We start from the raw sequence: 23795 nt of genomic DNA, 5'->3' as shown, positions 1-23795 counted from the left end.
CGGGTAACAGTCAACTGTTTCCCGTTTGACGTCATAGTTTTCGCAATATTGCCGCTCATAGCGGGAAACAGTTTCATTGTTAGATGTCAGGTGATAGTGAACTAGCCAATGAATGGGCGCGCTGTACCGGAAAAAAACACTAGCTATATAACAAAGCCGACTAATACTGATCTGTTTTATAAAAAAATAACTTTCACGACTGATTCGTTTGGTGGTATTTATATAAAAGTAGGTGCCACGACTCATGTGTCAGTGTTATCCAATCAAACAGTAGTTCCGGGTGAACTGTCGTGACCTAGCGTGACTCTATCAATTTCGGATCGTTCGTTTATTTCCATCAATTTTATTGATATTAGAATGTGCTAAAAAGCGGGAAAGTTCCTGGTATCGGAAGATCACAGAGGAATAAGGTATCGTTTATGTTTTTAAATATACGTGTTTGAAGTAAGATTCTTCGTGTACGCTTAAAACTTACACTTAATTTTCGTATGTACATGCAAGTTTAGCTAGCCTTCTTTCAAGCTCCGCTTGAATTCACCTGAAGTATTCCAAAGCGTCTTTTCAAATATATAGTGCAAGCTTTAAGTTCTGCATCAGCTAGTTGCACGGACTGAGGCCTCATTTATATGGTCTCGGGTACCCGAGACAACCCTCCCCCTGAGGCAACTTTATCGACTATGATGAAACGTAGACCATCTAGGCCGATCGCGAGTCGAAGTTGACCCTGCATGATTATTCATAACCCTTATTAAATAGTCAAATGTGCAAATATCCCTGTTTCTTTGAGTTTCCCTCGGTCATTCGATCACAGTCGGTTTTTAATTTCTTTAATTTTAACTTCTTTGATACGAATTTCTGCTTTAGATCCTAAATCTAGACATTACGTGACACTCGCCCCGCCAAGAGTACAGTAATGTCCCGGTTAGGCGAGCCAAAGTGTTTATATGAAGAAAAAATGTCCCGCTTGCCAGGGTTACCCTACCTGTCGAGGTAAGACAAGTCGCCAACCCGAGTTGTCTCTCCCCCCGGGACGGGTTTGCGATCCCTCATGTAAACGGTTGGTTGAATTTTGCAAAGAAATAAGTAAAATGTTACCTCGGCCAGGATTACTTGGGGGGGGGGGGGGGGGAGGGTTGTCTTGAGTACCTGTGACCCCTCAGAGTGGGTACTCCAAGAAAAATTCCCTACCCTATTTATGACGTGACCAAAAATTTGATACCTTATTTATGACCGTTTTGGCTGGCACAGTTGCCCTAAACATAAGTTATGAAGGGCCTTTGTTGATGGTTCATCAATAATGATGAAAAAGCTTCTTCTAAAAAAAATGATATACTCAGTTGAAAACTAGATTGCAAAAGTCACACCCTATTTATGACCAAAATGGCCAAAATTGATACCCTATTTATGACCAAAAAGGCTGAAAAAACCATACCCTGTTTGGGCCGCACATACCTATATAGCTAGTGCCCCCTCCCCCTCCCCCCCCCCCCCCCGGACCGAGACCATATAAATGGGGCCTGAGACTTGTGAACCACAAGGCTTAACATAATGCCAAAACGAATGTATTTATTATCTTCACAGAATCGAGTTGATGTGTAGTTATTGAAATGTTGCTCATGATATTCGTTAATTAGTGCAGTTGTGGTACCCATATTTACCTACCCTAGGAAGAGGTGTATACATGTCTCAGACACCAATACATTGAAATATCATAGTCAAATTTCAAAATAAGCCAATCAGAAGCCTTGCTTTTAGTACTGTCCTGATTTCCCACATCTAGGTAAGCTATTGTAGAATATTCCAGGCATAGTCAATCAATGAACTGATAATTGATATTAATCGATAACAATCAATATCAATCATAGATTGATATTGATTGCCAATAGCAATGGATGAAAGTCAATGAAGAAAAAAAGTTTTGAGCTCAATTGTTATCGATTGCTGGGATAGTAATCGATAATGATTGATTGATCGATTAATATTGATTATTATCGATTGTTATTGGAAATAATTTTTGTCTGTTTACAAGTTCCACTGATAAAATGCTTGACAAATTTTTTTTTTCTTGACAAAATTTGTCTGTAATGGCGTTATTGAGTCATTTTATCATAACCTGCATATCTTTTGCAATCATCAACAAAATCACAAGAACATAATTTGTGCACAGAAACAACTAACAGAAACATTTTAGGTCTCATTGTTGCATTCGCATGTAGATGAAGCGAAATAAGCAACAGAGTCAGTGTTCTAGTGATTTTGATTATTTGTATAATAAGAAACAAATGCAAGAATAGATCTCAGAGTAGGCCAGAAGGAAATATCATCTAGTAGCATAGCAGTAACCACTTTGCCTCCATAAATATTGACCAGGAACAATACAGGTAAAAGAAGAAGCAGTTTTCTATGTTTCTTGTCCTCATACAAGGGTTGAACCATGAATAATGGGACTCAACTGTATGCTTCTAGTTTCCCCCTCTCCCTCCTCTTTGAACGCTGGCCACGCAAGCTATTCCATTGTGACATAACAGCTTTTGCTGAGCCAAGTTCGGCACCTTTTGCTAAAAGATGGCAGCAATCTGGATGGCTACAGTGTCAGTGTGTTTACGAAATTGAGGTACATAATTAACAAATTATTATTTAATCCTGGATTTCATCATACAAGAATCAACCCCCCACTCCCTCCACCCTCACCCCAACTAACAATGCTCCTTAGAACACCACTCACCAATATTTACAGTGGAAAACATATGAAACCCAAAATACTGAAATCGGTAATTTCAAATCTCCATCTCTCTACATATATAATATAGTATAAATTTAATTTATTCTAGTGTACTCCCTCCCTCCTATGCCTGTAATTGACTGTTTTTCATGTTCTCTGTGTTGTTTTGTCTCTGATAGTAAGGTCGTGTGTGAAAACCTGAAACATGTCAAACATGTGGCTTTGTATTGGAGTTGATGTTGGTGGAACAAACACTGATGCTGTAATTCTCAGAAAGAATGAAGTGCTGAGCTCAGCTAAAGTTCCAACCACAGCAGACGTTACATCTGGTATTACTGGAGCTATCAGCTCAGCACTGAGAGAGCTGCCAGAAGAATTTCAACCAAGTCCTACACAATATGTGACGAGGGTCAACATCGGAACCACCCACTTTGTGAATGCCATAGTTCAAAGGAAAGGCCTCACAAAGGTAGCTGTGTTAAGATTATGTGGACCAGCAACTATGGCTATTCCACCTCTGTGTGATTTTCCTACTGATCTGAGGAAGGCAATAGGTTCAATGCACTTTTTCCTGAATGGAGGCTACCAGTATGATTGTTCTTGTATAACCAATGTTGATGAGGATGAAGTAAAGAGGGTTGCTAAGGAAGTGCACACAGCAGGTAAGATGGAGTAATTATCAGATGCCAACTCAAAACATGGAAGTGATCCTTTGTTCCCATATCTGGCCAAAAACTGCCACGTCAGGGTAATCTTGTTGTCTTCCCAGACAGCAATTACCTAAAGAGTTTTGACTCCAGTTTAATTAAGTGGCTTGGGTTTGAGCCATGGCAACCTTCTCTCGCAGTTCATTGAATTCATAAACATCTCCACCTCTTGAATAATCAATAGGCTTAATTTCCAGCCACCATTTGGGAAAAGGACTTGCACTACTACCCCAAAGGCACAGGAGGTGGACCTTTAGGGACCAATTAACCCAAGAGAGTGGCAGATTCAAACCAGGCCTAAAATATCAATGGGTGCCAGTGAATTGTCACATAATACAACAACCTGGCAAAATGCTGGGATGGGGAGAGGTGGGGAAGGCATTAAATGGTATGATCATGACCTAATTCCCATTACCTGTGTGGGTAGCAATTTTGCTTATATCATTTTTTGGCTTAGAGGCCTGAATTGAGCAATGGATCCTTTGATAGGTTTTATGGGGATTCGTCAAAAAAGTTTGGATTGGAGGAGACCCTTTCATTCTCACCTAGTTCTTAAGTAATTATCGGCTTTAATAAGCCAATCCTCATTCCAAGCTCTTCTAATCGTTACAGAATTAGAACACTGACTTAAACCCTTTTACTGTCCTACTGTAGGTATACACAATATTGTCATTGTCGGAGTGTTCTCCCCTGCCTCCAACAAACAGGAAGTGCAAGTAGCTGAAATCATTAGATCTGCATACCCAGCCATGAGTATGACGCTCTCCCATGAAGTGGGGTTGATAGGATTCTTAGAACGAGAGAATGCTTCTGTCTTAAATGAAAGCCTTAAACCACTTTGCCAGCAGACAGTGAAAGCATTCTGTTCAGCTTTGAGGACTCTTGGTTTGAAATGTCCCTTTTATCTCACACAGAATGATGGAACCATAACAAGGTTATACAGGCAGTAAATATTTAATAACAGTCTAATTTCTTGTTATGAGCTTGGTCCATTTCTCCTACTTGAGACAATTGTCCAGCTGAGTTGACCAGAAATTCAGTTCTGAGGACAAAGCTGTGGAAAGATTCTTGTGGCATGTGACTAATTCTAGCTTGATTTTAATTTTCAGTTATATTGATTGTCTACCCATTCATGTTGTTACTTGGATCTCTGATATAATAAGCTAGTACACCATTTGAAGGGTAATTTTTGGAAATTTTGTGACTCCAACCGACCTCTCTCTTTGAGTGCACAAATCACATGCAAGAAGAGAGGTGTCTGTTTACTCAATGCTAGCCATCCTGGACAGCGGCCAATTATGCTGACATTCCTTTACTGCTCTTGTTCTTATCTAGTGCTGAACGAACTCTACACCTCCCAGTGTTTACGTTTGCATCAGGTCCAACAAACAGCATGCGAGGAGCAGCATTCCTGTCTGGGATTCAAGATGCAATAGTCATTGATATTGGAGGAACAACCACAGATGTAGGAGTGCTTAAAGAGGGATTTCCAAGACAAGCATCTACAAGGGTTAAGGTATCTATTAATAGCAGTTATTATAAACTTGCAGTTTAATTCTATGATCTTTTTAATTTTCTCTTGATTTTGTTGGAGCAGCTTTTAAATTTTTCCACATAATTATTTATAGTTTTTATTACCAAACCAAGTTCAATTGCTGCATTTCCTTGGGTTAGAAAATTCTGTCTCTTCCTTCTGACTGCTTATGTTGTTGTAGGTTGTAAACGTGATGGGTTTTTTTTATGCTACAACAAATCAAACCATACACAACATATGCGAGAGGATCCACTTTTGTTGCAAATGAGTGACCTGATTAAATAATTAGCCATCTTTAGATGCTTTAAGGTACCTATGACTTCGAAATTACCCATTAAAACACCATTTCAAATGGCATACTGCTTTGTGACATACCAGCACTTACATTAATTATGTCACAAATATAAATTGCAAGGTGCAGGTCCAGGGATTTAATCTAATACTCTGACTCCCAGGAATTGAAGGTGCCTTGAAATTGGTAGGGGAGAGGGTTAAGGTTCAGAAGCTTTGAAACCAAAATGTCCAGATGAGCTCGGAGGGGTAATAGGGGTGCAAACCATGAGAGGGTGTGCATAATTTTTCTGGAACAAACAAATAGTAGGCTGTTAAATGAGAGGTTAAATAGAACTTACTATTTTGTGCTTGAAAATAAATGAAACTAGATTGGAGGTGTAAACACCAACTTCCGAATGCCAGATGTACTGAGTGTGGGTCTTGGAGGTGGATCCCATGTAGAACAGTCACAAGTTAGTATCTTACTTACTTATGTTACTTTTATTGGTTTTTTAATTATAGTTTTGAGAAAAATAAATTTAATGATAACTTCTAAATATTTTCATTTACTTTTTTGTTTATTGAAAAAAAATGAATGAATGACAATGGAGACCAAACCTGTTGCATGTTTCAAGTTTGTCTTACTTGGACAAGTCTGAAATTCTGTAAGTAGCCCTGTCCCACCCTTGTAGCAATTCATTGAGCTGTATATAAACAACAGATAGGGGTAAAATTTGCCAATACCTGATGAAATACCGCACAGGATCTTTGAGGTCTTTAAGATCTTCAAGTTCTTTGAAGTCATACTTGCAAGAATTATAAAGATCCTTTGAAAATCCTTTAAGATCTTGATCACTATCTTAAGAGATCTTTATGAAGATCCTTGATGAGATCCTTAGTAAGATCTTCACGAAGATCCTTAACCAATTATCACAAGGGTGTAGGGGTATACCCACAGGATACGCAAACTCAGGATATGTACCTGCTGGCAAATAATAATAATGTCAATAATTAATAAGGATTAATTTGGACCTTTATCCTTCATTTGGTCTACCTATAGAATGGCAAATGAATCACTTTGCCACTCATTTTCAATTGTGCAAAGTTCATAAAGCTAAACCCTTGTGGTGGCCCTCGTGGATTGCCTGTTGTGGTAAAATGTAGCTTCGATCCTTAAGGCATGTGATATTATGTTGACCTCATATAATCATTCATGTAATCATATTTGTAATATCATTGCATCAGGGTGGAGTAACAGTTGGCCCATTAAGCGTTGGCTACAAGTTACATTCTGAAGCCCTTGTTTTTGGTGGAGAGAAAATGACGACTACCGACATTGCTGTCGCTTCTGGTTTCTGTGACATTGGTGACAAGGAAAGAGTGAAGCACATCCCAGAAGAAGTCAGGACTGAAGCATTGGTGGAGATAAAGAGAAAGATTGAAGCTGCAATAGATCGAGTCAAGGTAATAATACATGTATATATATGTCAACGGTAATAACATTTGTTCCAATTAACAAATAATATTACATAATAACCCAAGTTATTCTCCCATTTTGATTGGTTCTCGCCTATGATCTATTAGAGGACAGACGCACGATTGAGGTCAGTCGTTATCATAAATTTTTTCCCTCTTTGTTTTAGAATGGAGGAAAGTTTTGAGAATTTAGATAATATTTTACGTGACTGGGCGAAAGATAAGGTACAAAAAACGTCTTGTGGAGGCATTGAACAGGTACGAGAAACAGGAAGAGGAAAGACAAAGCCGTTTCCTTCTTAGAAAATGACTCAGAAAAATACTCGAGCAGTCTCAGTCGGCAGTCGAACGAGACTAAACCAAGCACAAAATTGCTCTTGAAATTAGTTCAAGACAAGAAACCATTGCTTTATCTCGAATTTAACAAACCCAATAAGCAAAATGTTTATGAGATTAATTTATTTAAAAAAAACATCAAATTTTCTCAGTCTCAAAATAATTGTTTACACACGTTAGTGTCAGGAAAGAAGCATCAATCAATCAATCAATCAATCAATCAGTCAATCTTTATTTGCACTCACTCTTGCTCAAAGTAAGAAATTACAATGAAAATATTTAAGGTAAAAATTAGAGTACTCGCTGACTGGAATAACCATAGGGGCTAGCGGAACCAGGCAGCCAGTTAACATCAGCATTAAATAGAAATCTGCAATTTATCGCAGGTAGAAAGTGTCTCTGCCACTACATTGTATCTCAAATGCACTTTGATCGTCACCAACCGCAGAGGAGACAAATTTCCACCGTAACTAACGCTACTTTCATTCAAAACTCAATGTTGGACATGTTGACCGCAATCGCAAGGTTTCCGAGCGGCTCCTGCAATATTCAAAGCAACGTCCAGGTTTTTTCGGTTCACAGGGGTGCTGTGATGGCAAAAAATGACTTGACTTTTCCAGCATTTTGTCCAAGATTTGAGGATTTCGCAGTTCAATTCTGCTTTCGTTGTAAGTGTTCTATTCCATGCCAAATAACGCTCGATTCAAGTTTGACAGTGGCGTGATTTCTAGTAATCAATTAGATCATGAGCTCGAGACTTTTGACGAGGGCGCAGTCCGAGTCAACTATCACGCATAGAAATCGAGAGCGAATAATCTAATTGTTTTAGTATAAATCTACTAGTCATTCAAAACTTTATCTAAATCCTCTTCACAGTCACCTCGAACTGAAAACACAAAGAAGCCGCCGTCATTCTGTTAACAAGCGCACTCTGCTACGTTACTCACTGTCTACAACAGAATAGATAGTGAGTAGCGTAGCCAATCAGAGAACGGCATTTGTGATAGAACGCTAGTAGATTTATACTAATGGCTGATAGTGTACGATCACTCAGCCGATCAGATTGCAGCATTTGCATTAGTGTTCAAGTAGAATTCTACTAATATATGATATTGATGTATATTTTCCTAACAGCTCAGTAGTGAGGACCAACCTGTTATTCTTGTTGGTGGAGGCAGTATTCTTGTGAAACAAGATAAGTCAGAGACTTTAAAAGGAGCGTCTAAAGTAATTTGCCCTCCATACTATCAGGTAATAACCATGGTAACTATATAGCACTAACTCTGATTGGATGGTTATGCAAGACACTCTCTGGTTATTATTGTGGATCCCTGTTAGAAGGGTACGTCTATAGACGTCCTTGTTAGATTGTTATATAAAGGGCACTTTGATTGGATGGTTATATAATACACACTCTTATTGGCTCGTTGGGAGCCGCGGTGGCCTCATTGATGGTTAGTGTGCTCGTCTCCGGAGCGAGCGGTCCTGGCTCGAGCCTGGCCAGGGACATTGTGTTGTGTTCTTGGACAAGACACGTAACTCTCACAGTGCCTCTCTCCCAGGTGCCGAGGCTTGAGATTTTCACGCAAGAACGGAACGTTCGAGGTTAATAAGTTGTTTATTATATGGCTTTCTACTTTTGTTTTACAGGCCCTTAATAGGCCCGTGGGCATCATAGGAGACTTGTGCCCTAGGATTAGCCAATCAGAGGGCGCGTTATATCGGCTGCAAACACACGCTATATAGCAAATAGCAATTTTAGTCGCCAATGGTCGAGTCTTTGCGAAGAAATAGAATCATGACTGAGGAATTAAAGAAAAAATGTATCTGGAGTACCTCCGGGAGCCACTGCGATGTTTGTTTCTGTGACTAACAAGTGTTCTCCTCCTATTTATGCTTTTTAGGCTGCAAATGCTGTTGGGGCTGCTTTAAGTAAAGTTAGTGGAACATATGATCAAGTAATTCCCATGAACAACACTACCCGTGAAAAGGCACGCGAGGACGCCGAACAAGTGGCACGTGAACGAGCTGTTAAGGAAGGTGCTGACGAACAGACGTTAAAAGTTATTGACGTGATGGACGTACCACTGGCTTATCTGCCTGGAAATGCAGTTCGTTATTATCTGAAAGTTGTTGGAGACTTAGCCGACTGCAAGGCTAAAAGCCCCGAGGAATTGTCTGAGATAGGTATAACTGTGAATGTTTCACGATTCCTTGGAAATATGAATGTTGTGTTTCAGTAGTGACAATTGACAACAACAGAAATATCATCATCATCATCATTATCATATAGTAGACACTTCATTTGTCCTGTTTTCAGACATTTAGTATTTTTCCAGAGTTTAAAAGGCAAGAAACAGACTACTAAATTTTTCTAAGCTCTCACCAGACTTGAAAGTGTGTACCCAGACTATAGCAACGCTGAATGGTGTGTGACATTAAGCCTTTAGGGCTCTAGTGTCAGATGGTGTTGCTTCAAGCTACTCAGTAAGGCGGTTAATTCTCTTGGAACCTTTAATTCAAAGGATGGACATTAGGTGACGCGGATTCAGCCAAGGAGTCTTCACCAGTTGAACAAGTCCCTGTTATGTCTGAACAAGCCAATGTAGAAGTCGAAGACATGGAGCCAAGTGATCCGTACGTAGACCCGGCATCAGGGGACTGGATACTGAACAAGTTTGATATCGAATGTATCGCCATCGGAGCAGGTATCATGGGGTGTGGTGGAGGAGGTAGCCCTTATATCGGCAGATTGAGGGCGCTGGAGCTTCTCAAGAAGGGCAAGGAAATCCGAGTTATTCATCCTAACAAGTGAGTGAATATTCTGATGATACTGTAATTAATAATATGGGAAGTGATGGGGGATGACGGCGGCGAAGGGGGCGAGAATGATAATGATGATGAAGACGACAGCTACAACGATTGTGGTGACGACGACGAGGACGATGATGGTTACGATGACGATGACGGTGACGGTGAAGATGATGATGGCGATGATGATGATGAGGAGGAGGATGAGGAGGAGGAGGAAGACTATGACGACGATATCGATAACGAGAATGATATTGGGTCCTTTTGCATGTTAGGTTATTGGTTATTTTTCACTGATTTTCAGATTAGGATCAACTCCCGAACTGACCGGTAGCATAGCAGCACCAGCCTTTATGGGTGCACCAGCAATCGCCATCGAGAGGTTGTTCAGCGGACGGGAATCCATTGCAGCACTGAAGGCAGCTTCAGGGGTTCTTCTAAGTGACAAGGCATTGAAGGAAAAAGACGCTGGAGATGGTACAAAGGAAGTGGAATATGCTCAAGATTTGATGTCCGTGAAAAATGAGGTACGTGGATTCCCTAGATATGTAGATAGCCATTATTTTTTTCGCGTGGGAAGGGAGGGAGGGAGGGAGGGGGTTGCTGACGGGAAGGTGGGACTGCATCTTTGCTACTTTCCGAATAATTGTGACGATAAAAGCCTCATTGTGAATGTAACCATTGAAATTGCTAAATAGCTATTACGTTGTGCTTGCATGTGTCTCTGTTTGTGTAGTTTCTCGAGGATGACTGAGCTTACAACTTCCTTCACCCACGTTGGTTCTAGGTCAGAAGCTTAAGTTCTATAAACTTTCATTGTAGAGGGTTTCCAATGCAAAATAATGCTTGTCTGCTTGGCTACTAAGAATTCAAAGTGGAATATTTCCAATTTGCTTCTTAACAGTGTCAATCAAACAAGAAGCTCGTCGCTGTCGTGTGCGCCGAGATTGGAGGCGCTAACTCTGTTGAACCCTTAGTAGCAGGTGCAGAGTTAGGACTCCCCATTGTTGACGCGGACGGCATGGGTCGAGCCTTCCCTGAGTTGCAGATGTTTCTGCCGTTTGTTTTTGGTAGCCCACCATACCCTGCGGCAGTTGGAGATGAGAAAGGGAACGTGGTGGCAGTGTCTTTTGTTAAAACGTCAAAGCACTTGGAGAATTTCCTGAGAATGAAAGTGGTAGAGATGGGGTAAGAACATCCGCTTTGCAAGTAGTGAATACAATTGCTTTGTGATTGGATGAGACCCGGCAAATTTATTAGTACAGTAATTTTATACCAATAATTAATACTCGCTTAGCTGGGATAACTGATCAGGTAGAAGGTCAACCCAGAAGGCAAATTTAATGTACAAATGCGTTGATAAGCTCGCCCCAGTTTATCTTTGTAACATGTTCACTCCGAAAATTTCGTCCTTTGATCTTCGCGTCGCCACTCAAAACTTGGATCTACCGAAACCAGGAAGTGACTACCTGAAGCGTAGCTTCATTTGCAGCGGACATTCCCTTGCATGTGTGCCCTGGTAATAAGTGGGAACTTCGCACTACAAAATCTCTAGACATCATATTATTATGATGATGATGTAGCGATATTTTTCACCGTGTTATAAATAAAGTTTTCATTTGTTCCTTCGTTCGTTCGTCCGTCCGTCCGTCCGTCCGTCCGTCCGTCCGTCCGTCCGTCCGTCCGTCCGTCCGTCCGTTCGTCCGTTCGTCCGTTCGTCCGTTCGTTCGTCCGTCCGTTTATCATTCATGCATGAGTAATCGTACGAAAGCTTCAAAAATTAGGGATTATTTATTGCGCTTGCCTAGAGGTTCGTGCAATTTTGAGAGAATTTTCAAATATTACTCGTAGTGTTAACCCTAAGTGCACTTACTGTTACACTATTATCAACACGAAAGATCATTAAATACCTTTGTAAAATCTTTCCATATTTTGCATGTATGCCCAGGTAAAAAGTGGTGAGCTGACCTCCTCCAGCCCTCAAACGAGGTCTGTTTCGCTCTAGTGTTTTCTAATCAGCAACCGTTCTCGTGTCTGTTTATTTCCTTAGCTGTATGGCTGGTTTATCGTTTATATTTGACTGGAAAGATGTTACTGAAGAGAAATTCATCCTGTATTCCCTTAGTCGAACATGGCGCCTGGGGAACACTGTACTTCGTGCGAGACATGACAAGGTGTCCCCCGTGGACAGAATCCTTCAACATGAGAATGGAAAACTTCTGATCACTGGAAAGGTTGTGTATAAATAATCTTTATCCCGAATTGTTGGGCTTGAAAGTATTGGAGGGCAAGATCGATGGATGGATATGCTATCGCGCCTTCGTTCTCCGAGTTTCAATTAGGCAGGCAGTCATACGGGCGTGGAGTCGTTTTGTTTCTCCTCAAGCTCGGATTTTCTGGTTTTCCTTTCTTCAAAACCTAAAACGTCTCTCTGCCAGTGCAATTCTTTTTTTCTTTCTTTTGCTTAATTCACTCGGGGTTTTATTTCTGTTTTGTGGTTGTTGTTGTTGTTGTTGTTGTAACGATGGTTCACCCCGTACTTTCCACTTGGCCAAGAACACCGCTAAGGTGCTAAGACGAAAGAGAGGGTGGATTAGACTTAGAGGTCGGGAGAAAGCTATTGAAGCTACAGAGACCTCAAGAGACAGGAATCCTGATTGGTCATCTGCCTTATCTATAGAGAGCAGAAGGAGAGGGAGGGGAGGGTGAGAGGTTAAATGCTCGAGAAGATGGTTCGTGAGAGTGATTGGCTGATCACACCCCTTTGAACCACTCAGCTTTAGTTCCTGGCAATAATTTTTATCTGACGTTTCAGATGACTACATAATCTGATTGTTTGCGTGTTTTCTATTTCCCCGCTATTTATATTACACCCTTAGGGTTACAGGCAGCTGTTAATCACACAAGGCCGACGTAGCGTTACACTTGTATTGCTCGCATGATCTCGGTAGCCAGTGATTGTTTAGGATTTAACCCTTTGCGTCCAGTTTTAAGCACAAATTCAATTGAAACCAGTTTCTCAGAGATTGGTGAGGAATTTATGACAACCAGTTAGTTGAATCTTGATGTATATGTTTGCAGATCGCTGATGTGAGCCGTGGAACCGAAGGTGGTTTCAACAGAGGAAGGCTAACTATCGAAGGCTCTGGGAAGTTCAGTGATTTAACACTCGGTATCGAATTCCAGAATGAAAATTACGTGGCATTCTTCATGAAGTCTGATGGTACCAGAGATATTCTGGTCACAGTTCCGGACCTGATCTCGTTAGTCGATGAAGATACAGGCGAGCCAGTCGCAACAGAGGAAGTCCGATACGGTCTGCGAGTGGCTGCTATTGCCATGCCCTGCTTTCCGCGTTGGGATACCCCGGAGGGATTGGCAGCCGGCGGCCCGGTGGCTTTTGGCTATCACGATGTTGCTTACAGTCCCATCGCTTCTTATGAAAAGCACCTTCCCATCCCGACCCTAGAGATTAACTAATTTGGTTTGCTATGAGCAAGCAAATAAATTGATGAATACGGCCAAGTTAACGAGAAAATTTTTAAGTACTTAGAGAAAACTTATAAAAGTAGCTGTCATCTTGAAAAAATGTTAATTCCATGAAATGGAGGCACACAAACAAAACGGGTTCGTTTAGTCACTGACTTTTAGATAAACTCATTGAAAACTTTTGGTTTCATAAAAAATACTCCTGTGAACTAGTTTACAATAGATAGATAACTATTAACGTAGCTCTCATTTTGGAAAAATGCAACTAAGTTTTAACTTGGTATTATTTATTTAGACATAAATGCCATCAAGAGATCGTGGCAATGAATAACAACAGCGGTCCGGGAAGGACGGGATACACGTTCTTTCGTTCTCGTGTACGTTCAATTACAATTATCCTTTAGGCTTCTAACCTTCTTTGCACTCAGACTCAGTTTTTACAAATGACGTTTTCACCACTGCTCAGCCAATTTTACTCTCTACAGATCTTCCCAACCCGTCCTCGCCACCCTCGTGGCTATCTGCAGTTTTTCTGAAGAACAGTTGTGCGCGCCAAGATTTCATCTAGACGTCAGATTGGTTAATAAATACCTCTTACTAACCGAGTTCGATTTATGGCCCAAGCGCAAAGCGCGCGTGCCTTAAATCGAAGGGGAAAAAAACGAGGATCCGTGATTTACAGTAGGGACCGAGAAGACGAGGTTAGTAAGATATTTATTATATCTCTACTGTGTGCCTGACGCGTGTTCGTGAACGATTTCTATTCACACGGAACGGCTTGAAATTTGTGACGCATGTAAAAAGCAAAACGAGCCAATTTGAAATCGTTTTTAAGTTGTTAGCACACTTTAATACACAATTTAGAGTAAAAGAAAGTTTTAAACTTTTACTTGCTATAAAAGTTAAGACCACTTGGCGATAAATCACGGAACAGTTTGGCAACAAAAACAAATTTAAATTTTAGGGGGCCGTACAGGAGAATACTGCCCGCTAAATTGACCAATCACAACGCGCGTACTAACTGGAGATATAATAAGTACCTCTTAATTACCGAGTTCGAGGTCCGTAGTAGAAGGTACAGACCAAGAAAATTTTGCCCTTCAATGAGATAAGGAGGATCCGTAAGTTACATTACAGACCAAGAAAACGAGGAAAATATGGCCATTACTTTATTACTGGGGTGAAGTGGAATCTAATAATCGATCATTCATTTTACGATAACTGCAGAAATTCTCGCGCGCTCATTGGCTAATTTTCTTTGACAATAAGCGGACAGACACGTGAATTTGTAGTTTATGCAATGCGTCAACGAACAAGAGCGGACAATTTGTTATTTCTTATTTGTTATTAGTGACGTCAGTTTTAGTGCGTCTATCCTGTTATTGACAATGCATTTCGACATAACATTGTCAAAGTAGTCTGCGGATCCACTCGGCTATCGCCTCGTGGATCTACAGCTACTTTGACAATGTTATGACGAAATTCATGCTCAATGACAGGACAGACGCAAGAAAAACTGACGTGAATTTGTTAAATTGCTCGGACAACAGCGCAGTAAGCCGGTCAAATTGATTAATCACGGGCATGCAGCAACAATAATAATAATAATAATAATAATAATAATAATAATAATAATAATAATAATAATAATAATAATAATAATAAAATATTTATATAGCGCCAATATCCTAAAAGTTCAAAAGCGCTTTACAGTTAGAAATATTAAAAACACTTAAGACAAATAAAGTAAAAATAAAAAAAAAATCTCGCTAAAAAGTTACAAAAATGCTTTCTTAAAAAGGAACGTTTTTAGGTTATGTTTAAAAAGGGACACTGAGGAGCTGTTCTTGATGTCAGACGGAAGAGTGTTCCAAAGTGTAGGAGCTGCTACAGAGAAAGATCTTGCGCCATATGTTTTCAAATTGAAGTGCGGAATGGAAAGAAGTTCTTTAGAAGATGAACGTAGCTGACGAGACGGAGTGTAAGGAGTGAGAAGATCACGAACGTATGAAGGTGCCAGATCGTTTAGGGCCTTGTACGTGATGAGTAGAATTTTAAAGATGATACGATAGTTAACAGGAAGCCAGTGGAGATTAAACAAAATAGGTGTGATGTGTTCGTGTTTTCTAGAGAGGGTGATGAGACGAGCAGCGGCATTCTGGACGTGCTGTAACTTTTTTAAAAGACAGTTTGGTAAGCCATAGAGTAGAGAATTACAGTTATCCAATTTTGAAGAAACAAACGCATAACAACAATAGCAACAACCAACCATTTATTTGCCACAGAATGTAGAATAAGTGAAGCAGTGAGTAAAATTAATAAGGCAAAAAACTACTGAGAATAGTAGATAGTAAACGAGCTGTGTAGTCACACAAATTTACAAACTTTATCAGAGTACGTTGTAAAGCTCAAGACAAAAAACATTAAATAAGTGGATAAATGAAAAAAGAAACGAGAAAAATGAACTAGATAATGATAGAAGCAGTATTTGTATCTATGTGCTTTAGAAAACATTAAATAAAAGTCGGCTTTAAACATAAATACTCAAGAAATTTTTTTGTTATTGCTTGCTTAGAGATCGCTCAGACTTTTTAATTCTTCATTCAGATTACTCCAAATAGAACTGAAGACTACAAAAGTGCAAGTTATATTTGCCGTAACTAGTTCTAATAGCCTTGTTGGGTCTTAAAAAATGCCAATACATCAGCTTCAACACAAGCTGCGTAGCCTTCACGATGATATGCACTGAAGGTGTCAGGAGTAAAGAACTGACAAGCTGTGATGTGATGAGGAAATCTACCGAGAGAAAATGAAGAAATATATTGGCAACTGTTTCTATCGCAACAAAGACAGCAGCAGCCAGTTAGTCTGTCGGCTTCCTGTTCAGCAATCTCCGGGCTTTTCCCCCACTTTTTGTGGTCGGGATCATCTAGTTCGACGCCAAACGATGTCCAAAGTTTTGGTTGCTCGGTGACGATTCTTCTTAATGGAATGCTCTCAGATGGGTGTCTTGGTGCAACAAATAGTATCTCTCCTTCGCCTATTTGGTTATCTTCCTCGTCATAGTAATGAACTCGGAACCTATAACTTCTTGGTCTTTGATGTGACTTCATCTTCAGGAAGTGCACTCTGATATCTTCGTTGATATCCCTGCCACTTATTCCTGTAAAAGAGCAGTGGAGTTTTTCCCTTGCCATCTTTAAAGCGTGGATTAACGAATCGGCATACTTGTCGCCACCAGGGTTACAGGAACCATCAAATATAACAATTTTCTGTAACTTTTTGTCAAGCAGTGGAAGTAAGGCAAGGTTCTCAAAATGCCCTCCGTCACTGAGTCGCAGTACTGGTGGAGAATTCGTGCCCACATTATTGATGTTTAAAAAGCCACGAAAGAAGCGAACAAAGAAAATGTGGGTGACACACCATCTATCAAAGCAACCAAATCCCAAAATGTTACTAAACTACTACTTTTTCTGAACTACAATAACATATGACATCTATGGTGATAATGATGTCAGTCGTCTACGTATTAGGCAAACGACTTGGTGCTGCTAGCGTAGTAATGCTCATGTGATAATAATGATGATGTTTGGACCTGATAATGGTGATGACGATGGTGGTGGTGGTGATGGGTGATACGGGTGAAGATGGTGGTGAGGGTGATGCAGGGATGCTAGGTAATCTAAAACTGTACCTGACAAAACGTTCCATTTTTCCTGGCTGGATAGACCCAGTATTGAGCACAGCTAGACTAGCTAACAATACAGCTACCGCCATGTGGAGGAGCACTAAGTATACCACCCATTCTTTGCTGTTTCCCAACCAGTAGACAAATGGTAAGGCAATCAGAGGAGTAATACATGAGATTTCAACCAGGATTCGTGTAATCTGGAATAATAAAAAAAATACGAATTTTCTAAACGTAAGGAAAACTGAGCGTCCTACTTAACCGACTCACGCCGTTAGAGTTGATCCCAGTTTCCGTAGCTCTTAGATACGTTAGCAGCATTTTCAAGCCGCCCTGGATATGAAGCAAGTCTAAGATAACACGCTACTTCATCACAACGTCACGCGCTAGCATAGAATTTGCTCGAGACAGACATGAGCTGTGAGAGCAAAAAACTGGCCAAAGAGCAGAACGCAACGAGTATGGCCCTGTGTCATTGGTTTGGCGTCCTTCAGTTGATAGAGCCACTGAAATTTGTTACCAGGCTCATAATAGATTAATCGACATCGTTACTCCCATACATTTTTATTAGCCTATCAGGCTCAAACAAGCTAAGCAATCTCCAGTTTTGTCATTTTTGCCATGGCAAGGTGTGCAGCCTACCCATGCCAAGGTGCAAGTTCTTTGTCGGTACCTTCCTTACAGATGATCATTCTCTTTCTGTTGTGTATTTCTAAGCCGTCATCCCATGCTAACATTGAGAGTCATGTGTCATCCCTACTCAGTGGCCTGGCCTTGAACGTTTGGGAAGTCGATAAGACCTGCATACCCTGATAGGGACAAGCCTTCCCTACCACGTGCAAGTATAGCACTTTCCGAAGGGCTTGATTATGTTAAGCATGATCCTGTTGATAATAATGACGATACTGATCACGTACCTTCTCCTTCCAGCCTATTTCAGCCTCTGGACACTCATCGCACACGATCTCCTCTCCCATCTGAATTCCCATCAAAGCAAACAGGTCCAATACCGTATCTAGGCGACTCTGGCATCCTTCCTTATCAAAGCTTACAGCTGCTCCAGATACGGCCATTGCTACAGACAACTTCATGAGGTGTGGATGGAAACGGCCTGCAAAATAACGTGCTAGAATTTCCCCATTTTCTACACCGGTGCCTATAACTTTGACTCCTTCTGACGAGAATGTTATCAGCTGATAAACGTGGTCGTCTCCACCTGCAATCTGCCAGTCGTTAGCTGTAATGTTGCTGATAAATACGGGTGATATGTCTTCGAGATCTTGGAGTGTTACCTCGTCGTCCGTATCACCAACCCTTCTGAATTGGTCATCTATTGGTCGCCCGCACCAGTGAAAGATATCCCCACACCGGATTTTAGCTCCATGCATGAAAAACGCGTTGGTCAACCGATACCTGAAAAAGGGAGCAAATAAGCTGCGTTTCTTTCAATAAATCGATTATCTCAAATTTAGTTTTATCTTTATAAAGACTAGACTAGCATAGCTATTCGCGGGCCAGTCCAACTGTAAAATGTAGATTTTATTGGGAAATAAAATGATGAAAAAATGATGAATTATGTGTGCAGAATTTCCATTATAACATATTAATCTAACTAAGAACTGCACGAACTGCAATGGGCAATGATTCTTCTTCTCCATGCATGAAAAACGCGTTGGTCAACCGATACCTGAAAAAGGGAGCAAATAAGCTGCGTTTCTTTCAATAAATCGATTATCTCAAATTTAGTTTTATCTTTATAAAGACTAGACTAGCATAGCTATTCGCGGGCCAGTCCAACTGTAAAATGTAGATTTTATTGGGAAATAAAATGATGAAAAAATGATGAATTATGTGTGCAGAATTTCCATTATAACATATTAATCTAACTAAGAACTGCACGAACTGCAATGGGCAATGATTCTTCTTCTCCATGCATGAAAAACGCGTTGGTCAACCGATACCTGAAAAAGGGAGCAAATAAGCTGCGTTTCTTTCAATAAATCGATTATCTCAAATTTAGTTTTATCTTTATAAAGACTAGACTAGCATAGCTATTCGCGGGCTAGTCCAACTGTAAAATGTAGATTTTATTGAGAAATAAAATGATGAAAAAATGATGAATTATGTGTGCAGAATTTCCATTATAACATATTAATCTAACTAAGAACTGCACGAACTGCAATGGGCAATGATTCTTCTTCTTGCGTTTTATCTAATACAAATAACCCTGAAAAAAAAAACAGGCTTGAACGGGATTCGTTACCATGACCTCTGCGATACTGGTGCAACTGAGCTATCAACGAAGCCAGCTGGGAGCTGTTTACTTACTAGCTAGAGAGTTCACTCTTATGTCTTGTGTTTGAGTAAGCACAAACCTGTAGTAGACGTTGAACAGAGATTGTTGAAGCGACCTAACGACTGGAAAGAAGATGAAAAACAAGGCACACACCATCAACACCGGATAGAAGACGTCATCAGAATACGCCACTGTTCCCATCAACTTAACCTTGAACACTTTCCAGCTCAAAACATATGTGTAGACATAAGAACGAAGGCATAAACCAGCGCTTTTACGAATGACGGGGAAGAAGAACGGAAACACGAGAGAAATTAAGAAAATGAGATATCTGACCCACATTTTCGACGGCCATAGAATATCGTGTGCAATCCATGGAAATAGAGTAAAAGCGAATACCAGTCCACTCAGGGTTGAGAGCAATTTCAAGGGACCTTTGTATTTCACGAGATTTCTGCGTCTTGAAAGCATGTAGCACGCAAGAGAAACTGTCGCAGTAATTGTAAAGAGCAGCATTTGATTGACAGGGGGTTGGCATCCATTGTAGAGGTCTATCATCAGAACCGAAGACGAAGTATCCTGTTGTACACCATGCGAAGAAGTACAGTTCTCTCTTAATATTTCACCAAAGAGGAAGTCTATAGCTGCGGCTACAGGAAGTGCATACGGAAGCCAAAGCGTACATGGCAAAAAACACACAACACAGAGCACAACCAATATAAGCAGTATTGACTGACAAATTCCCAAAACGGGATTCTGCCAACTGCATAGGTACCCAGCATTGGTTCGCATCCGTTCAAAGAATTCGTTATGCCACGTCTTTTTGTTGTTCCACTTGTTAGTTTCTTGCCGATATTTCCAGTCCATGAAAGCCGCACCAGTGAAGCCTCCCCCAGAAACACAGCTTAAATATTCCAAAGGAACGTCATCTTGTAACATTCTACGCAGAGCACCAGAGCAAAATGCGGCTGACCGAATGCCTCCCCCGGAAAATGCAATGCCAGTCGTCTTCCTCGTGTTTCTAGTAGTGGTTCCACTCTGTTGGATTGTTAGGCCAGGATCCAAGGCATGGTTAGTTTTTATCGGTAGAAAGTCATTAGACACACTGGGCAGGCTTATCTTCACAGATGGAACCTCAATTAGTGGAATAACAATGCTCTCCTCCGGCTGATCTGTCAAACTCTTTGTTACTGTATGTTCCATCTGTGAAAAGAGAGAATGCTATTATTGTTTTAAAATGAGATTCACAGGGTTTCACGTACCGAAAATAAAATATTTGAGCTGCTTTTGAAAAAGAAAAACGAAATTGTCAATTAACATATACTGTAGCCGCCGCCTTTATGGGGCAACTTTCAAATCGTTGTTACAACGAAACTTGAGTAACTTGTAATATTGACGATTTAAAAGTGTTAATCCGTTTACTTTTAAAGGGGAATTAATGCGAGGGCATATTCCCACCAAAAAAACATATCAGTGAACGCTTTCCTTTCCGCGCTTTTCCACAGTTTCAAAGCGGATTACATGTAAAATTTATATTTCAGGAAGTTAGGGTATTGAAAAACAATTTTGCCGACGTTCTTACTGTGTCCCCATTTGGTGCTTTAAGTTCTGCTGTAAACGCCGTCTTTGATTTTCGGTGTTAAAAAAAATAAGTCTTGAAAAAATTGGATTGACATGAGGTCGGGTTGTTTAAAGCCCGATTAAGCTAACCCAATATTGCATTAGGGAGAATTTTGATTTCAGTTTTGTACCTTTTCGGCGAGGTTTTGTGTTTTAATTGTTTGTCCTTCCGGTTGAGATTGAATAATCTCAAACTATACTAAACAGAAGCAGGTAAAAACATTTTTATACAGCCCAATACCTTCGGTTTTAAATCCTGGGTTAGCGTTAAATGGCTTCTGAACAACCGGGCCGTAAATCTCTCAGCCGCTCAGTGGATCTTTGAATATTAAGCTATTAATCCTTGACTTCTCGACCAGTCGTATACAGGAAACCGCTTTCAGTAATAATTCTCGATTATTGAAAATCAATCGCTCGCCCTTCTGTTATCTCAAACACATCTTTCGCGTAGAACTTTGAATACCAGGCTGATATGCAACTGAGCAAACACGTGTTCAGTTGAAAAGAAATAAAACCATAACTCCTCCAGAATACGATCACCTTCAGTTCGCCTTTATTTTCGATTCACTTAAACCAACGCGGGGTAGTTAGTAGCAAAAGAATTTTGCTACGTGACTTTTCATAATGCAATATTAAATAAGGTTTCAATTCTGTTTGTATTGCTGATGGCCGCCATCAGTTGCTTCAGAAATTTACAGACGATTCTTGCGGCATTTCCGCGATCGAATCGCTCAAACAACATACAAGTCACTACACTAAAACCATAACACTCACCTTTGTAAATCTGGAATGAGAGAAACTGCCAAATCCACGACGAAAACAGTTTTAATAAATAGAATATCACTAGCACTTCCGTAAATACCGAAAACATAGCTTAGTAACCAGCCCTTCAACACATGTTTTCACGTCACGAAATTAAAGTCAGCGATCAGTTATGCCCCTCGCCAATGATGAATATGGTTTAACGTAGTAATTTGCTATATCACCTTCAAAATAGTATGACCAGTCTCCTGGCTGCTCTTTTCTCGGGATGACGAGCACACGCATAAGCGTAGCGAAAAAACAAAGTATATATATATGTTTTTTGTCATGTTTGTTCCAAGCTATCGTTAGATGCAGCTGGCCAACCGAGGCGTAAACACCTGTCACGCAATTTCATTTTCGTGCTACATTGTATTCGCGCCTTAAAAAGGTGGCTCAAAAAAGTTTCCAGCACCTTGTCAGAATTTTGATGATTCATTATAACCACTCTTAATCAGTCGATGCTACTAACATGGTATCGAATAAAAAAAAAACTGTGTAGTTACTGAAGTAGCAGGTGTCGGTTTCCTGTTCGTTTCGTCCGTTTCAGTAGGTCGGTTTTTCACCGTGACTCTGAAGATGACTTCCACTCGAAACCTCAGCAATGATGTTGCAATGTACAAGCACGACAAGAGTAGTCTGTCCTTCCTTTACGAGGCTCGACGTTACTCAACTCTGATTTTTTTTTTTAACTACTTAGATCAAATAAAGAACCGAATGGCATGATCCAACATTCAGTCCGAGTAACTCCAGTTAATTTTTTGAGAGGGGCCGGGGGGGGGGGGGGGGCTTGTAATCTACGGATCTTCTAGATGTGGGGCCCATAGTTGACTGGGAGCAGGGGCGGGTTTATTTCCAATGTTTAAGTTCTAACATTATCAGCGGTCTAGCTCCAGTGTATCTTACAAAATGTTTATTGATATTCAAAACCAACTTTTTTTAACCGTTGTAGACGGTAACATGCACATAACAACAGCTACAAAGTTCATAAGGATACCAAGCACTCATATATACTTTCAGCCATAGTGCAAAAAGACTACTTCCGATGAATGACTGCATTGCAGGACTATATTACTTGACTTTCAGAGGTGCACATCATTTTTGAAATCAATGCAACTTTAATACAAACCACTGACACTAAGCCCAGTTCAGATGAGTCTGGAGTCTGATAATGCATGTGCAGACCACTCAAACACAAAGCCAAAATTTTACCAGCCATTAACACAGCTTCGTTTGCTTTCGTCTTCAAGATTTGTTTACACCCTCTGTAAACAAAAGAAACCCGCAAGCCACTACTCTGGTGTTCATGATTGTAGCTAAGGAATTTAAACTGCCATGACGAGACGCACGGGGCTTCTACTGTAAGTACCGCAGAGAAATGGTAGGAAATTTTCCTAGCATTCCTTACATACTCTCAAAGGGTTCTTCGTCTTGCGGCCAGGGAAGGCGTCATAATCTGTTTCAGTGACATGCCGATGATATTAAACAAAATATAAAACAGAAAGGGCCGATGGAATATGAGACAAGCTTTAAAATGAAGTCACGATATTAATAGCGTTTTAAAAGTAAATCGTGCGCTCGAGTGATTCCCGATGCTTTCAAATGATGGCGGACTCCACCGACGCCAATAATCTGGCACAAAACAAAGTCATTACATATCGGATCACGTCTAAACACACATGAAGAAAGACTTGGGCAGGAAAAAAAACGTGAGCGGACAAAACCGGGGAATGCCGATAAATCAAGTAATCCCGCAATGATGAACGAATTACACAACATGAACCTTCGTCTGCTTCTCCCCCTGAACCAAGTTCAGATCTACGAACTGAACTTAAAGATACCAAAGTGACTACGAATGGATGTTGAGCGCGGCGAACAGACGTAAATTAATGTCTGCTTTACCCAATGAAAGCCACCACAATAAACTCTGAGCTTTCATCGAGATGCTTGTCCGGGCGTAAAGGAGCGTTTGACTAATCAATCTAAAACAGATCTTAAGGAATAAAAACCCAGATGATCTGGAATACTTGTCTGAGTATGTC

At 40.4% G+C, this 23795-nt stretch overlaps 2 protein-coding genes across 3 annotated transcripts; one reads left to right on the top strand and one right to left on the bottom strand.

Annotated features, from left to right (window-relative positions):
* The first annotated feature begins 231 nt into the window (after positions 1-231).
* LOC110056180 (uncharacterized) lies at positions 232-15900 on the top strand. Of its 2 annotated transcripts, XM_089293014.1 has the most exons (14): positions 232-410; positions 865-990; positions 2902-3384; positions 4084-4363; positions 4765-4945; positions 5626-5709; positions 6482-6700; positions 8183-8299; positions 8953-9235; positions 9574-9859; positions 10164-10386; positions 10764-11047; positions 11910-12093; positions 12941-15900. In XM_089293014.1, the coding sequence occupies exons 3-14, from the start codon at positions 2928-2930 to the stop codon at positions 13337-13339; spliced, it is 2997 nt and encodes a 998-aa protein (XP_089149140.1). In that variant the 5' UTR covers positions 232-410; positions 865-990; positions 2902-2927; the 3' UTR covers positions 13340-15900. The 2 variants fall into 2 exon arrangements, with proteins under 2 accessions (XP_089149140.1, XP_089149139.1); XM_089293013.1 differs by lacking the exon at positions 865-990 and having other exon boundaries at positions 233-410.
* Positions 15604-22257, bottom strand: LOC110056207 (uncharacterized). The gene is made up of 5 exons (XM_089293015.1): positions 21727-22257; positions 19412-20535; positions 17954-18449; positions 17043-17236; positions 15604-16774 (listed from the first exon to the last, which is right to left on the bottom strand). The coding sequence occupies exons 2-5, from the start codon at positions 20533-20535 to the stop codon at positions 16015-16017; spliced, it is 2574 nt and encodes an 857-aa protein (XP_089149141.1). The 5' UTR covers positions 21727-22257; the 3' UTR covers positions 15604-16014.
* Positions 22258-23795: the final 1538 nt, after the last annotated feature.

This window comes from Orbicella faveolata, unplaced genomic scaffold, assembly GCF_042242905.1.
Source record: "Orbicella faveolata isolate gen_17 unplaced genomic scaffold, um_ofav_v1 contig_24, whole genome shotgun sequence".
NCBI classification, from domain to species: domain Eukaryota; kingdom Metazoa; phylum Cnidaria; class Anthozoa; order Scleractinia; family Merulinidae; genus Orbicella; species Orbicella faveolata.
The sequence above is the reverse complement of the archived record's forward strand: the minus strand, read 5'-3'. Positions and strand labels throughout refer to the sequence as shown.